Source organism: Podarcis filfolensis, assembly GCF_964270895.1.
Source record: "Podarcis filfolensis genome assembly, chromosome: 8".
NCBI lineage: Eukaryota > Metazoa > Chordata > Lepidosauria > Squamata > Lacertidae > Podarcis > Podarcis filfolensis.
Window position 1 is genome coordinate 90,330,245 of NC_139611.1, and position 16,364 is coordinate 90,346,608.

General features: G+C 51.7%; 1 protein-coding gene across 1 annotated transcript; it reads left to right on the forward strand.

The window, feature by feature from the left end:
- The first annotated feature begins 4,657 nt into the window (after positions 1-4,657).
- SERTAD1 (SERTA domain containing 1) lies at positions 4,658-10,236 on the forward strand. Its single transcript, XM_083627981.1, has 2 exons — positions 4,658-4,809; positions 8,426-10,236. Exon 2 carries the CDS (start codon positions 8,430-8,432, stop codon positions 9,156-9,158), a length of 729 nt encoding a protein of 242 aa, XP_083484107.1. The 5' UTR covers positions 4,658-4,809; positions 8,426-8,429; the 3' UTR covers positions 9,159-10,236.
- The last annotated feature ends 6,128 nt before the right edge of the window (positions 10,237-16,364 follow it).

A 16,364-nucleotide genomic window follows, 5' to 3' on the forward strand; every position in this document is an offset into this window, starting at 1 on the left:
AAACCAATAATAGTGTTTTTTGTACACTATAACCTTCGATTTGGATTGAATCCCTTTTCAATTTATTATGTTGTTGACTTCCTTCTACCTCATTATAGTTTCAGTTCAAGTATGGCTATTTTTTGCCCTGTATTTAATTGTTTATCCTCATCTTGGAATGAAGAGGAAAATTTTACTACCTGTGAAATTATTCAAGACACAGCCAAGTCTTATTATTGAAACCTTGTTTTGTTAAGTAATTATTAAAACATTCCCATTCTTTTTTTAACTTTGTCTGTTGATTGATTTCTTGTTAACTCCATCATTTTTTTCTGTGGGACAGGCTGGAGGGGGAGCAAACACCTGAGGACAGAAACGGGGGCTGTGTACCCCTGACAGTTAAGTCCAGTCGCGAACAACTCTGGGGTTGTGGCGTTCATCTCCCTTTACAGGCCGAGGGAGCCGGCGTTTCTCCGCTCTGCAAACAGTTTTTCCGGGTCACGTGGCCAGCATGACTAAGCCGCTTCAGAACACTGACACCAGAGCAGCGCACGGAAACGCCGTTTACCTTCCTGCTGGAGTAAACTTTATCTACTTGCACTGACCTGCTTTCGAACTGCTAGGTTGACAGGAGGTGAAGGTAGTTTGTGTCTTGAGAGACTGAAATTCCTGCCTCTGCTCAAGGTGAGGACCCGAGTTTTCTCTGGCAGCTGCAATATACCAGGCTTTCTTAACAGCAACACTTTCCAGTTATTCCATGAAAGCAACTAGGCTCAATGAGAACAGAAGGGGTCTCAGACTCCGCCAGCCAAGCCCTGAACTATGTGCAGCAACAGCAGTACCTCTGAGCACTTGCAGAATGCCCCTTTCACTCTGGAGGCGTCACCCAAGCGCCACATGCACGTTTTGTGGGTAAAAGGGCTTTTGCAGGCAGGCTGGCTGCCAGGACATTTTCCTGGATCCTGGGCAAGCAAACCATTCAGTTTCATTTCTTAACTTGCCTTTACGTCACGTGCTTTTTCCGCTCGTGATCCTCTGGGTGTTGCCAAAGCTTCCTGTCCAGCCTGAGAGCTCTGCAACAAGAGGGGAAGAAATCGCCCGCTCCTGAACGTCCCAAGTGAGAGGGAGATGGGGCAGAACAGAAGCCATGTTGATGAACACAAAATAAATTATTTCTGCCCCTCTCACCATCTCTCGGCATTGAAGGATCCGCCACAGAATGTATCAAAAGCACTGTTTCCAATCTGTCGTAGAGTCCTTTTTTGTATTTTTCAGAACAGCCTTCTTCAAACTGGTGCCCTCCAGGATTTTTTGGACTACGGTGGTACTTGGTTCTCAAACGCCTTGGTTCCCAGACACCCAAAACCCAGAAGTAAGTGTTCTGGTTTTCGAACGTTTTTCAAAAGCCAAACGTCCGATGCAGCTGTTGGCTATTGTTTCCAGGCGCCTGCACCAATCAGAAGCCGCGCCTTGGTTTTTCGGAAGTCAGACGGACTTCTGGAACGGATTAAGTTTGAGAACCAAGATACCACTGCATCTGGCGCTTTTGGTTTTGCTATTTATTTTGCTATTTTGTTTTTGAGGCTTTTTCGGTTAATTTACTTTTATGACTGTGTGGAACCCAGTTCAGCTGATTGATTGATTGATTGATTGACTGACTGTGTGACTGTGGAAATGGATAAAAGTCCCCCCTCCAAACAATGACTATCATCAGAGCAAGGAAGATTTTTTTTTTTTTAATTTTCATCATCTACAATACTGCCTTCTTTATTTTACAGTACAGTACATTGATTACTGCTTTCATTTTATGGATCTATGGTCTCGTTAGAGAGGAAAATTAATGTTAAATTGCTGTTTTAGGGGTTGTTTTTAGAAGTCTGGAACGGATTAATCCGTTTTGCATTACTTTCTATGGGAAAGCAAGCCTTGGTGTTGGAACGAACTTCTGGAACGGATTAAGTTTGAGAACCGAGGTACCACTGTACAGCCTCCCACTGTCTGCCTGTCTCAGCATTGTATGACTTATGCTAGCTGGGACTGCAAGTAGCCCAACGAAGCGGGGGGGGGGGAGGGAAAACAGGTTCGGAGAGGATGATTTAGATCAGTGGTTCCCCATTAAGGGTCCGGGGAGCCCTGGGGGTCTGCAGAACGCACCCAGGGGGGTCCATGGCCCCATCCCTTGCCTCCCCCCCAGCTCACTGTCATTCGCCTTCCCTTCAAGGCAGAGCAGCCTTTCTTAGTCAGCAGGAAAGCAGCGGCAGCGGCAGCCACAGAGGACGAGCATCTTTGCTGGCTGCCCCCCTGAAGGTGGCTTGATGCCCCCGTCCCCTCCCAAACCATGGAGGTGACTCCGCTTTCTCTCCTCCTCCCCCCACCTGCCTGATCTCCCCGACTGCTGCTTCCCTCAGCCCCACGCCTGGTCTCTAACTTCAGACATTGTAATATATCGGAACATTGTGATGTTTAGCTGCTGATATATCACAATGTTGAAAGCCAGATGTCACTCAGCCCTAGTCTGTTTTTTAGTACCTACCTAAAATCCTTTGCTTATGTGGCTGCCCCACATTGCTTTGCAGAAGTAACTACCATAGTTATCAAAATTTTGAAAAGTAGAGGGTATGTGGCTTGGCATTTGCAAAACAGGGGGTCCTCAGTAATTAGTCTTTGTCCATGGAGTTTTCTTGGCAGGGATACTGGAGTGGCTTGCCGGTTCCTGCTCCAGGTGGATCACATTTGGTCAAAACTCTCCACTATGACCTGTCCATCTTGGGTGGCCCTGCACGGCGTGGCTCATAGCTTCTCTGAGTTATTCAAGCCCCTTCGCCATGGCAAGGCATGGTGGGACAGTGTTCTCAAAGCGACCAGCATGAGTCTGACCAAACTGCGGGAGGCAGTGGAAGACAGGAGTGCCTGGCATGCTTTGGTCCAGGGGGTCACGAAGAGGCGGACACGACTAAACAACAGTAATTAGTTAATTGGGAATCACTGATTTAGATGCGGCAGGTCACATTTGCTTGTTTACTTTTGTTTAGCAGAATGTGACATGGACAATAATCATGCCAGGAACTCTGCCTGGGTGTTTTTATAAAGCCCTGTGACGAAAGCTCCCCCCCCCAAATGTTTGGCTTTTGAAGGGGGCTTCTTTCCCCTTAGCTGGCTGCTACTTCTTTGCTGCAAACGGTGGAATGGGCTAGAAAGTTTGGGAGGTGGGAGTTCAGTCTGTGGCACCCCTTCTCAGCTGGAAAACCCCATGGCAGATCTTGGCCCCAGCCACAGAATTGTAGAGTTGGAAGGGGTCCCCCAAGAGTCATCTAGTCCAGCCCCCCGGACTAAAAAGGAAGTGGGCAGCCGGTATCGCCCGGAGCTCTTTCAAACACACAAAAAGGTCATAACCAAACCCTTTGGGGTCCCTTGATCTTCAGTAGGTCCTAAGGAGCTGATGGGAGGTGGAGCACAGCTGCAGGGCCGTCTGGAGGACCTCGGGGGCTCCCCACCCCTGGAAGAGAAGGTTGGATTTGTTCAAGGACAAGAGGTGTCCTTGGTTTGGCGTCTTGGCGCTGCTCCGCAGTCTGGGTTTCCTTTAGGGTGCCTTGAGGCACCTGCAGTTTCTTTTAGTTGCAGTTTAGAGCTTTTAAGGGGTTTCGGGGCACAGTTGGCGCTTCTTTCCATAACTCCTCACTTTGCTTTGCATTCCAATTCATTCTTGGTTTGGGGGCACTATTTTTTATTATTAAACTTAAAAGTTGTTTTTTATTTGTGAAGTGAATAGATGTTTATTCCTGAGCCATCAGTTTCTTCTTCTTTAGAGCAACTTCCTCTTCTGGCTTAGGGACAATTTGCTCCTTCTTTGTGAGGATCATCTCAGTGTGGCGAGGAGAACTCACGTCGGGGTTAATGCGACCAGGAGCCCTGCAGGTTGGCCTGCGCATTTTGGGAGCTTTGTTAACCTGAATGCGCTCAGTTACAGGAGAGTCCACTCCCAGACCCTTGAGTTCAGCACTGCTCTTTTAAGCATATGCAGGAGGAGCTCAGCACTCTTTTTTGCCGACGCCCCCGTGCCCAGCCCCACGGCTTGGCCTGGCACATCTGCCCGCGCCACCATTGTAACGACGGACGGGGACACACTGCTTTGTGAGGCTCACATTCTTCCAGCACTTGGCAGCCTGGGCAGCCTCACGTGTTTGGACCCCCCTGACTTGCATGATTTTGCGGGGTTCTCCGGATCAAGTGAGTAGCGGACCAGGCTCAGAGCTTTCCTTACAGGCACAGCTGCCGCCAGGGAAAAGGCGGGGGGGGGCGCTATTTTTAAACTGGAAATATTTAGTTCATAAAATTTATTCACGGCTTGACTGTAAAACAAGATCCTTCGCATGGGTCGACAAAGTGATAATTTTACAGTTTTATATTTTCAGGAAAAAATGAGGAGAGGACATTTCGGTTGCCGTTTCAAAAGCCTCTTCCCGCCCCTTCCTCTCCGCGCTCGTCTGAACGCCTCGCATCCGGAGCGACTGCGGAGCGGCTCCTCCGCGCCGCAGCCAATCAGCGCGGGGAGGCGGGGCCTCCGGCTTGTTTGTTCCATCCCGCCCCGCCCCCTTCCTTTCCCGCAACGATGAGTCGTCCCGGCACCGCCCCCTGGTATGCAGATGAGGCGGCCTGGCGTGCTCCGCCATTGGCCGGCGCCTCCCCCTCCGCCCCCGCAGGGCGAATGTCTTCTTCCCCCCCGGCAGCGGCGGCGGGATTCCAGCCCGGAGCGCGGAGGGGAAGCATGCCGGCGCCTGATTGGCTGCGCGCCGCGTTCCAGACCCCGCTGATTGGCCCCTGAAGAGCCGGGTATGTAAATCGGGGGGTCTCGGGGGTCCCTCGCGGGGCCGCCGCGCCGGAGGATCCCGGCTGGATCCCGGGACTGCGCCGCCCGCCCGCCCGCCCGGGGACTCAGCCCGGCTGCCGCCGCCGCCGCCTGGCCATGAGTCACTCTCCGCTCCCGCGACGGGGAGGAAGCTGCGCGCGCCCCCGCCCGGACGGACACCCGCGGGGGCTTCCCAAAATGCGGGGGCCGGGGATCCGGGCCGGGCGAGAATTGCCCGATCCCGCCCCAGAGAGTGGGGGGGGGCGGTTACTTGGGAGGAGGGATCTTCTTAGCCGATCGACCCCCAAGAGCAGGGGGAAGGGGCTCCGGATCTCGCCCTCCTCCGGGGCAGCTGGATCCCGGAGCCCAGCTGGGCGGAGCGCAGCGTGCAGAGCGGCCGGATCCAGACCGGAAGCCCTGCCGGGTGGGGCCTGGGCGCCGCGACCCCCACCCATCCCGGCCGCGGGAGGAGGATCCCTCCGGTAACCCCGCCCCCCCTCAACTGCGGGGAAGGATCCAACCCTCCTCGCAAGCTGGAGATCCTGCCCGGCTCACAGCTTCACTCAGAGACCTTTCTTCTTAATGGGCGTCGTATGTAAGCTTTACTCCAGAGTAGCCCCGTTGACGTTAACGGACCTCACTTGGCCGTGTTCATTATACGTCTGTGGGTCTCCTCTGAGTAGGGCTAGCATCGGATCCACCCCATAAACTGCGAAGGGGGCGGGGCGCGGCGCTTCTTTGGATCAGAGCCTTGGATATTTTCACACGAAACCAAAAATAGTGTTGCACTGCTGTTGTTTTGGAGGGGGGGGGGGAGAGGGAAAATCAACGACCAGCTTCCAAATAGGCTCGGAGCTGGGGCGGGTGTGTGTGTGTTTAATTATTTCATTTCCTAATTTAATCCCCGCTTTTCAGGCCTCTTGAAGCATCTCACACAGACTTTTTATTTTTAAAAATTATAGATTGGTACAGATACGTAAACAATAAATGACGTTTTCCAAAAACCAGCCCTGTAAAAAACCCAGTAATATGGACTACAGCTGGAATATCGGGTATGCAGGACTCTCCCCAGAGTCCTGGGATCCTCCAGATACTTTTCCTACCCATCAGCCCCTCTGTCAGGCTGGTGGGGGCCGATGGGAGTTGTAGTCCAGAGCATCAGGAAGGCAGCTGGCTAGCAAAGGCTCTCAAAGTGGCCCCTGCAGGTGGGATTTACCCGGGGCGGGGGGAGTTAAGAGGCAAGAGGGTGGCGGGGGGCACTGGAGGGGTAATGGACTCTGGCATCGCTGGACCCAGTTCACCGGTTTTGCTGAATCCATTATACCCGCCTTTCTCTTTTTTTTTTTTTTTTTTTTTTAAATAATATTTATTGAAGTTTCCAAAATACAGAAAGAGAAGAAAAGAAATTATGAAGATACATTCAGAACCTTATTTTCAAACATCCACTTTCTGGGACTCCCCCCTTCCCCCACCCCTACCATATTCCCCTTTCATATTGTTGTTTCCACAAGTTCTGTTTCTGATTTAAAGCACAATTTATATACCCCATTGTTCAAATTTAAATTTATACAAACCTTATGCAACACCCTTGATAAAAAAAAAAAGCAAAAGATCTCTCCCCATAGCCCGCCCCCTTTTCTTTCCACAATGTCCCCCTTTTTTCCCATTAAAGTAAAAGCACACAGAATAAAAGTATAAAAAAATAAGAAATATATTAGAAAAAAGAAAACCAATTCAGAAAATAGTTGCAAGCCTTTGGATTCTAATTCTCCCTCCCCTTCCCCGGTTTAATTTCCCTTATCCTCCAATCTATGTTTCCAGCCTGGAAGTCTTAAGTCCATCAATCCCATTTTTCCCCCAACTCCTTGCAAAATTATTTCCCATTTTTAGGATTACTTTTTAAAAATTAATTCCTAAATCTTTAAAAATGTCAAATTATAAAATTCCCCCCATTGTTCTTTCAAGGTTATAGTCCAGCTTCCTCTTGTTCCGCTGCTAAAACTTTCTTATTCAGAAGTTTAGTAACTCTACATGGGTTGTTGTTATTCAGGAACAAAAACTTGCGTTCAGTCCCTTCCTTCTTCAGTAAAGTATTCTGTTGTCTCCTTTTAGTCTAAACACCCTGTAGACGAGATTCAGTTTCAGTTTTGCAGCTTTCCCAGGAGATAACCAGTTCTGTGAAATTCCGAAGTGTTGTATTTTTCCCGGCTTACGCCCATCTTTGTAATGTCCCGAAGCTCCTCTAGGGGGGTTGTTGTAACTTTGTTTCCAAAAATCCGATTGTTCTCCGTATTTTCGCCATTTTGTATTCAAGTCTTAACAAATTATATCAAGTTGTAACAAATTTGACCAGCAAGGTCCTTGTAATAAAATCCTCTTTAAAATTCCGACTTTGACAGCTACTTTGACAGCTGTCAAAATCACCGGCTCTTTTCACCAGGCTCACTCCTCAATCGCCCCGGTTCCCAGGGAGGGGGGTGCATTTTCCTTCTCCTTCAATTCTTCCTCCAGCACAATTCTTGTACTTTCCCATCATGGAATTCTTGATTTTAGCAAAGATACCGTTCTTTTTGGGCCTTGGCTTCCCAATCCTTGTTTTAAAATGTCTACAATAGGGAGGGGGACTGACTTCCTTTTTAGATCCCCCCCCCCGCTCGTCTCAAATCCAAAAAATTTTTCTTCTTTTAAACCCGATTTCCAATTTACTCACGGGTTGTTGTTAAAAGTCCAAATTCTCAATGGAAGAAGTCAGCGCTCTCCGCCGGATGGCATGCGGCTTCGCTCGGCAGGGATGGCAGAGGACTCAAAGCACCACGCTTCTCCCCGGCACCCGATCCGTGCCCTTAAAAAGGCTCCTTCACGAGTCGGGAGGGCGCTAGCGGTGCTAGCCGAGTCTCCAAGTCCACGGCCCCCGTGGCCGTGGTTTCTAAGGGTCCCCGCATCGCCGGTGCGGTAAAACCCAGCCCCTGCCGAGCCGGCTCCCTCCGAAGCTCGGAGGGAGTCCGCCATTCGGCGATGGCGCCAACCCGGAAGTCTATACCCGCCTTTCTCAAGCCGTTTTTTGGCTACAACTCCCATCATCCCTGACCTTGGATCCTGGTAGCTAGGAATGATGGGAGTTGTAGTCCAGCAACAGCTGGGGACCCAAACTTGAGAAAGGCTGATGCTAAATAGTTTCCGTCGGTTTCTGAATAGACGTGCAATTGACTGTTACTGCTTTGACTTCTATTGTGTTATTTCTTACCTTCCTTGGTGCAAACCTCTCTTCTGGGTCATGCTTCTGACAGGTTAGGGGGCACGGGGGGTGGGTTTATGAAACCAATGGGGCAGGACCCCTCTCCAAACAAAATTGGGAACCACTGACCTAGAGTCTGGGCGCCTCTCTGGTGAGGCTCCTCCTGCTCCAGTTTTTGCCTGGGGTGTGGGGGGGGGAGGCTTTGCACCGGAAGGGACAGGGCCTCCCTCCCCAGGTGGGCAGGGTTTCAAGGGGAGGGGCTGCTGCTGCTGCTGCTGCTGCCACCCTGGGGTGACTGGGGCTGCTTGGGCCTTGCGTATTCCCCTACAGAGTCCCCCTGACCCCTCTTCTCTTCCCTTCCCCAGAAAGATGCTGGCCAAGGGCACAAAGCGGAAGCGGATCGAGGGGGACGAGGGCGCCCCCTCCGCGGCCCCCACCAGCTCCCTCTTCAGCCTCTCGGTCTCCAAGCTGCACCAGAGCCTCCAGCACGTCGAGCCCAACCTGCGGCACCTGGTGCTCGTGGCAAACACCTTGCGGCGCATCCAGGACGAGATGCAGCCGGCCGCAGGGGCCCTCTTCCAGCAGCCGGACCCTCCTGCGGCCCCCGCTGGCAGCTCCGTCTGCAGGGGGAGCTCTGGGGGCGCCCTGCCCTGTGCCCTCCCGGACCCTGGCAGGAGGCTGCCTCCGCCACCGCCTTCTCTCACCCCCCACGCGGACGAGCTGCTCCTCTCCAGCATGGACCTCTCGGTCTTCTCCACCATCCTGGAGGACCTCAGCGGCCTGGAAGGGTTTGGGGACGCCGTGCACCCCTCCGCCGCTCAGCCCGAGGGGGGCCCACTCTGCTCGGAGCCAGAACGGACTTTGCAGCTGTGCTCCTCTGCCCCGTTGGACACCCTGGGCCCCACCACCTACTTGCTGGAAGACGGCCTGGAGGGCATCTTTGAAGACATTGACACCTCCATGTATGACTGTGAGCTCTGGTCGCCCACTAGTCTCCCCAGCTTCAAGGAGGCCTTTCCCAGCTCGGAGGATGAGCGGCCAGGCTTGGCGGACCTCGATTATCTCATGGACATGCTGGTGGAGGCGCAGGAGCTGTGACCTGGGCAGGGGGGCAAGGGGGGGAGTGGACGTTCCTGTAGGAGCTGAGTTTCACCTTGGGGTGGAGGCACCACTGGTGGGCAACGGAGGGAAATGGGGGAGTTGCAGTTAGCATCAGGTTGTATTCAGCTCAAGGGTTTTTCTCCAAGTAGACCGACTGTCGGTTAATTTCAGTAGGTCTATGCTGACTGCATTGAAACAGCCAGAGCCTTGCGTGAAGACGCAAAACGGCCCATTTACATCTTCCGAGAAGCTGTTTCCTCAGCTTTCTGTATGAGATAATCCCACAAAGGAAGGGGCTCTGACATTCCTGGAGGTCAGAGTCCTGCTTTCTGTGAGAATCTGGGCACCTCCGAGAGGCTCAAACAGATTACAGTGGTACCTCGGTTTAAGAACAGTCCTGTTTACGAACGATTCGGTTTACAAACTCCACAAAACTGGAAGTGGTGTCCCGGATTGCGAACTTTACCTTGGTCTAAGAACGGAATCCGAATGGTGGAAGGGCACCGGTGGCAGGAGGCCTTGTTAGGGAAAGCGCGCCTCGATTTAAGAATGGTTTTGGTTTAAGAACGGACTTTCGGAACGGATTAAGTTCGGAAACCGATGTCCCACTGTATCTGATACGACAAGGTTCTGCAACAGCTTTTAAAGGCAGGAATGTCTCTCCTGCTTCCCAGGGGCAGGGGGGGTGGGATTTTCCATTTGTGGGGGGCTTCCCCCCCAAACCCCCCCTCCATGGGCCAGATTTTGACTGAGGTGTTGACTGACTTGTTTGCAAAGAAGCAGCACCTGAGTCTCGGTCGTCCTGAAGGGCCTGTTTGCTGAGCTGGCCCCGCCTTCCCCATTTCCTCCTCCGCCCTCGGCTGACTCCTCTGGGTGGCAAGGGTAAGAAAGGCAGGGCCAGGTGCTCCCTTGCGTACGTGCGCACACACAAATGCCTGGTGTATTGAGAGCTGCCCTCAGCGGCAAACGGTTGTGAGTCTGGGAGGGTAATTTATTGTCTGAGTGCCGAGGACTTGAGCTTGGCAATCCCATGTACTGTTTATGTCTCATATCACTTTTTAAATGACCAAATTTATCTTTCTCTGTGTGTGTGCGTTTCACTTGGGGGACCTGAAAAGGTAGAGCCATAGAAGGAAGGGACCCCTGGGGGTCATCCAGTCTGACCCCCTGCAATCCCTGACCAGTGGTCACCCAGCCTCTGCTTTAAAGACTCCTATGAAGGAAAGGGCAGCGCCTTCCAAGGGAGACCTCCAGGAAGGTCTTCCTAATGTTCAGCTGGAATCTCCTATCTTGCAATTGGATGCCGTTGGTTCCTGTCCCGCCCTCTGGGGCAGCAGAAAACAAGCTGGCTCCGTCTTCCATGGGGCAGCTGGAAGGGGTCCGAGGGTCATCTAGTCCAACCCCCTGCAATGCAGGAATCGCAGCTTGCTGTCTCCTTCATGGCTCAGGGGCAGAGGTGCTATATCTGAGCAGTGAAGATCCCAAGGTGTTGCCTTCATTCGTGGTCTGGCAAGAAAATTGGGAGGGGGTGTGTTCCTTGTTGGATATCCTTTGAGGAGGGGGGATGGAACAGCTGATTGGAAGTTTGCTCCAGAATCACTTGCTCCAGAATCACTTGCTCCAGAATCACTTGACTATCATGTGATTCTCGTAAGTTCCCAGAAAGTGATCTTTCAGACTGGATCTATTGCCTAAAAGCCACTGGTTGAAGGGGAGGGGTGCAACTAGCAGACGGGAAACCACAGTGGCAGGATGCAGGTAGGTGGCATATTTCAAACCACATTGACACTGATTTAAATTTAATAATGTCAGAAAATCCCTGCTGGGTCAGACCAAGCTCAGTGCCAACCCCCCCCCCAAATATGTCTTTTGCACCATTGCCAGCCAGCTGCCGCCAGGAGCCCCCACTCAACCAAGGCTACAAACACAGCATTTGCCCACAACGTCTGGCACTTGCAGGTATATCACCCCTGTATGTGGAACTGCCCAAAGTAGCTGGGGAAACCCAGCCAGATGGGTGGGGTGTCAGGTCAGTGGTCCACCTAGTCCAGCATCCTGTTTTCACAGTGGCCGACCAGACTCCCATGATGGGAAACCTGCAAGCAGGATTCGAACACCAGAGCAGCTCTCCTGACTCTAGCCACTGGGGTTCAGAAGTGCTGCCTCTGACCATGGAGGCAGCGCATGGCCATGTAACCACTGATAGTGCTCTCCTCCATGAGAGCTCCTCCTTCGATAGCTGGAAATAATACCACAGCAATTAAGAACCATTAACATCAGCCGTCAAAAGCCAGGGGATACGGGAGTTTCTGAAGTCCTCCAATGGGTTTGGTGGGTTCCACCAGGGAGGGAATCCTGCGGTGTGCAAAGAAAGGGAAAGTCTCTTTCCGCCCCAGACTTTGCTTTCTAACCATGCACTTATCCTCTGCGCCTGGGGGGGGGTCTCCCAATATATGGGGCTTCAGCTGAAGGTGGTCTCACTTTCGCATCCCGCTGGGAGATGGAGACCAGGGAACAAGGAAGCCTCTCTGCCCTTCCAGGGTCAGGTCCCAATTCTGTGGACTGAAAGAGGACATGGTGGGGGTTGGAGGGGCCCGTAACTGCTGTGCTGAGCGAGGGGTTTCAGAACGGAGTCCGGTGAGCCCTGGCGTGTGGGGGGCGGGCGGGGAGTGTCCGCTTCTCAAGGGGTAATAGTACTAATAATTTATTATTTATACCCCAGCCACTCTGGGCGGCTTCCAACAAAATATTAAATACAATCGTTTATCAAATTTTAAAAGCTTCCCTGAACAGGGCTGCCTGTTTGTGAAGATGAGGCTCCCCGTCCTTTCAAGATTGTCTGGCAGGTGGAGACTTCAGCACTGAACGGCAAGGAGCCGTACCTGGGGCAGGTGTTTTGAAGTCTGGGGCTGGGCAGGAAGCGGAGGGAGGAAATGATGCGTCGACTCTGCTGGCCTGACTCATGTCCCTTGGCATCTGCCCCCCCCCCATGGGTCCTGCCCCATTGCCCTAGATTCCGCCTGCCTTAATCGCCCGCTGGTTTGGGGGCAGGCAGGCAGAGCGTCGGGATGGAGGCGGGACCTGGAAACAAGGAAGAGGAGGGCGCCTTCATACACCTGTTACAGCGGGCTCAGCGGCTGCCCAACTTTTCAGACCCCCTTTCCAGCGCCCCTGCTGCTCCATCCCGCCCCCTCCTTGGGCACCTGAAAGATGAATGTGCTATAGGAGGCGTTCTCAAAGTGAGTGGTGGGGGGTCTTGGGGGGCGGTGGGATTCCCGGGGGGGATGCTAAGAGGCAAGGGGGGCAGAGGGGGAGCTGGAGGTGTACATTCATTCATCATTCATCATTTTATTTGTACGCCGCCTTTTCATAGCTAAAAGAATGCTCGAGGCGGCTTACAACCTGCCAAGATTTACATAATTACCAACATAACAAAAGTCATAAACAATAAATAAAACGCACCAAAAAGTACACAACCAAATGGAAAACAAATTCCACATAAATTATAAAATCTAAAACTAAGAATACAACATTCATATCAATCACAATTTAAAATGACATACATAAAAAATAAAAGCAATTTGAAAACAAAAACGGAGCCCTCTCTGCCCAGCCTCTCATACTTTGCAAAGATGGCATCACCAGATCAAGACAATTCGTTTGGTGGAATTAATTAAAGTAAATAGGTTTGACTGGATTTTGAATAAATCAGTTTGTTTCGAGTATTATTCCGATGGTCTTCTTTCGTGGGTCGTGCAAACGCTTTCCTAGGGCAGTGCTATGGACCTGTTAAAAGCTCAGAGCCTCTTCCAGGAGCAAGAGGGGCCCCTGTTTCTTCCAGAGCTCCTCGGGAGTAGAGGAATGGAGGAGTAATAACAGAAGGGCAGCCAGAGAGAGAGGCAGAGACCGGAGGGATGGGATGCCAAGCTCCGGAACGGCGTCTGTGGAACAGCCACAAGAGGGCAGTACCGGGTCAGGGCTGAGCCCTCCCTGGCCGCCTGCGCTCGAGTTGGACTAGAAGGAGCAGGGCTTTTTTCCTAAAAAAATAAAAATGTTTAGGGGTACTCTCATTTTGACTAAAAAAACCCACACCGCCATTTTATAGTTCAAATCGGGAAACATAAATACTTTGGACAAAAATACAAAGATTCACAAAATGTTTAGGGGTCTGCGTCCCCCCCAGGAAAAAAAAGCCCTGAGAAGGAGCATCACTTCCTTCACATCTTCAGGGCCCATAAAAGAAAGTGCGGTGCAGAGTTAAACCACGGAACTCACTCCCGCAGGAGTCGGAGGCAGCCCTGCTTCCATACCAGTTGCTTGGAACTGCAGCAGCGGAGAGCTGGTCCAGCTTGCTGGTTTCCCAGGGAGGTATCTGGTTGGCCACCGTGAGAGCAGGAGGCTGGACTAGCTGGGCCAGGGGCCTGATCCTGCAGGCCCTTCTTAGCTCTTCAAAGGGCTCTGCAAGTGAGCAAGGGGACATGATCCATCTCTCTCGAACACACGTCATAGTGGTGCAGAGGCCAAGTCAGATTCATAGAGTTGCTGAGCTGGAAGGACCAGGAGGCTCATCTGGCCCAACTCCTGCAGGGCAGGAATCTGAAGGCAGCCCCGTTGAGGGAAGTTTGAATGTTTGGTGTTCTATTGTGTTTTCAATGGTCTGTTGGAAGCTGCCCAGAGTGGCTGGGGAGGCCCAGCCAGATGGATGGGGTATAAGTAATAAATTATTTATTATTATTATTATTATTATTATTATTATTATTATTATTATTATTATCCAACATGGGGCTTGAAGTATATTAATAGTGATAGTGATATTTTAGGGGGCAGACAAGCAGGCAGGGCCCATGACTCACATCATAGGCACCTACACAACACAAAACACTGTTGCTGGATGTAGGTTTTATTTTATTTGTTTTTTATCGTATATTTTGGAAACGTACATCCAGGTTTTTTTCCTTAATTTTTTTGGGGCCCCCAAGAGAGTGGGGCCCTAAGCTATAGCTTGTTTAGCTTATACATAAATCCAGCACTGCTAATAACCACCCATTGTGGGAGACGGTCATGCTTTTCCTAGATATAGGTAGGTAGCCGTGTCTGGTCTGCCGTAGTCAAAACAAAATAAAAAAAATTCCTTCCAGTAGCACCTTCGAGACCAACTAAGTTTGTTATTGGTATGAGCTTTGGTGTGCATGCACACTTCTAACAGAAAGAGCCAAATGCCTCTTGGGTTTCTGAAACTGTGCAGGACAGGCCATCACAAGCAGAGTAAATGGATCAAAACTTTCACCCATGTGCTTGGGGGTTGTTGCCGGGATGAGGCAGGCGGGATTTAGGCCTTTGGGGACCAGAAGAGAGAAGGTTGCAAGACAGTTACGCTTTTCTGCTGCAACATGTTGGGAGGGTCTAAGTTACCCCACAAAGCCATGACTGCTGCTGCTTCCCAGCATTGAGAGTGCCTGGGATGCCCTTGCAAATGGAAATCCATGAATGCCTGAGGAGGCCGTGGTGGATGGCTTTAAAAGAGGATGAAACAAATTCATGGAGGAGGAGGAGGAGGTGGAGGAGAGGGCCATTGAGGCCTTTATGTTGAGTACTGACGCCTATTTATCTAGGAAAAAAGCACTGGCTCTGTCATGCTTCTGCATCCTAGTGGCTGGAGACCGGAGGAGGGGAGAGCGGCTCTTGCGCTCGGATCCTGCTTGCTGCATTCCCACAAGAGGCTTCTGGTCGGCCCCTGGGAGAAGAGGAGGCTGGACTGGAAGGGCCATTGGCCTGATCCAGCAGGATCCTCTTGCGTTCTCCTGCGGGGCGGGTGGGCGTGGCCCCTGGCTCTCCCCGTCACCTCAAGGAAGTCCCCTCTCTGATGAGGACGTCCGGTGTTTATTCTGGATCCTCCTGGTGCTTGACCTGCTGCCATGAAAGGGGGAGGGCGGATGCAAGGAGCGCCGGAGTCTTAGTCCAAACAGGGCTCAAATATAGCTCTGGCTCCCTGTGCTATCTTGGGAACAGGCTTACTTTTCACCCTTGGCCCGGGAGTCCGGGGGCCTCTTCCTGCGCTCTGCTCCCAACTGCGGACACGGACTCAGCCCCCTCCAAGTCCTGGAGCTGTCCAGGGGGTGCCTTGTGCTGGAGAAATCACTGCTGTGGGGAGGCCAGGCCCAGCCCATGGGGTGCAAGGTGGCCTGCATTCCACAGAACGCCCAACCCCTCCTTCCACCTTGCATCTTTTTCTGTGGTTGCTGCCAGTTTCCAGAATTCCCTTGCTGACTAGCTGCGATTCCTGCATTGCAAGGCCTAGATGACCCTTGGGGTCACAGAGATTCTGTGACTAGCGTACAGTGGCCACCCCTTTCCAAATAATCCAATCTTGCACTGTGGCTAGTCCATAGTTCTGCCAATGTCCATTTCTGGCAATTGAGATGGGCTGTAAAATGCTACACAAGAACAGAAACAGAGGCTGCTGGATCAGGCCGGAGGCCCCTGGAGTCTCACAGCAGCCAACCAGATCCCCCAATGGGAAGAAGCCCACAAGCAGAATCCTGCCCACCTGGGATTGCCAGCAACTGGTAGTGGAGCATCACTGCAGCCTTCTCCTCCATGAGTGAATGAATGAAATGTTGCATTTATATCCCACTTTTCCTCCAAGGACAGCATACATTATTTCCCCCTCCCCATTTTATCCTCACAACACCCCTGCGAGGTAGGTCAGGCTAAGAGTGAGCGACTGGCCCAAGGTCACCCAGTGAGCTTCATGGCTGAATGGGGATTTGAACCCAGGTCTCCCAGGACCTCATCTGACATACTCTTCTTCTTCTTCTTCTTCTTCTTCTTCTTCTTCTTCTTCTTCCTCGGCGATCCCTCGTAGCCAAGTAAGATTGTCTTCCATGAACACGGCCTTAACAATGAGTCCGTAAGTGACTGAGGAGGCCAATTCTGGATCCCCACGTCCTTCCACAGTGGGGACATTGGTTTCCGGGCAGGAGTTGATCACGGTGTGGATTTGCCAAGCGTGCCTTCCTCTTAGCACACTTCTCCCTTGCGTCCTGAGTTCAAGTGTCTTCAAAGCCCAGGACACCTTTGGTAAAGGCTGTTCTTCAACTGGAGCACTCGCAGGCCAGTGTTTCCCAATTGTTGGTGTTTATACTACATTTTTTAAACACCACATCTCCTTTACTGAATACCAAAAGTTCAGTTTCTGATGCA

Coding starts and splice junctions, on each gene's coding strand:
- SERTAD1 (XM_083627981.1), top strand. CDS start 8,430: ATGCTGGCCAAGGGCACAAAGCGGAAGCGGATCGAGGGGGACGAGGGC.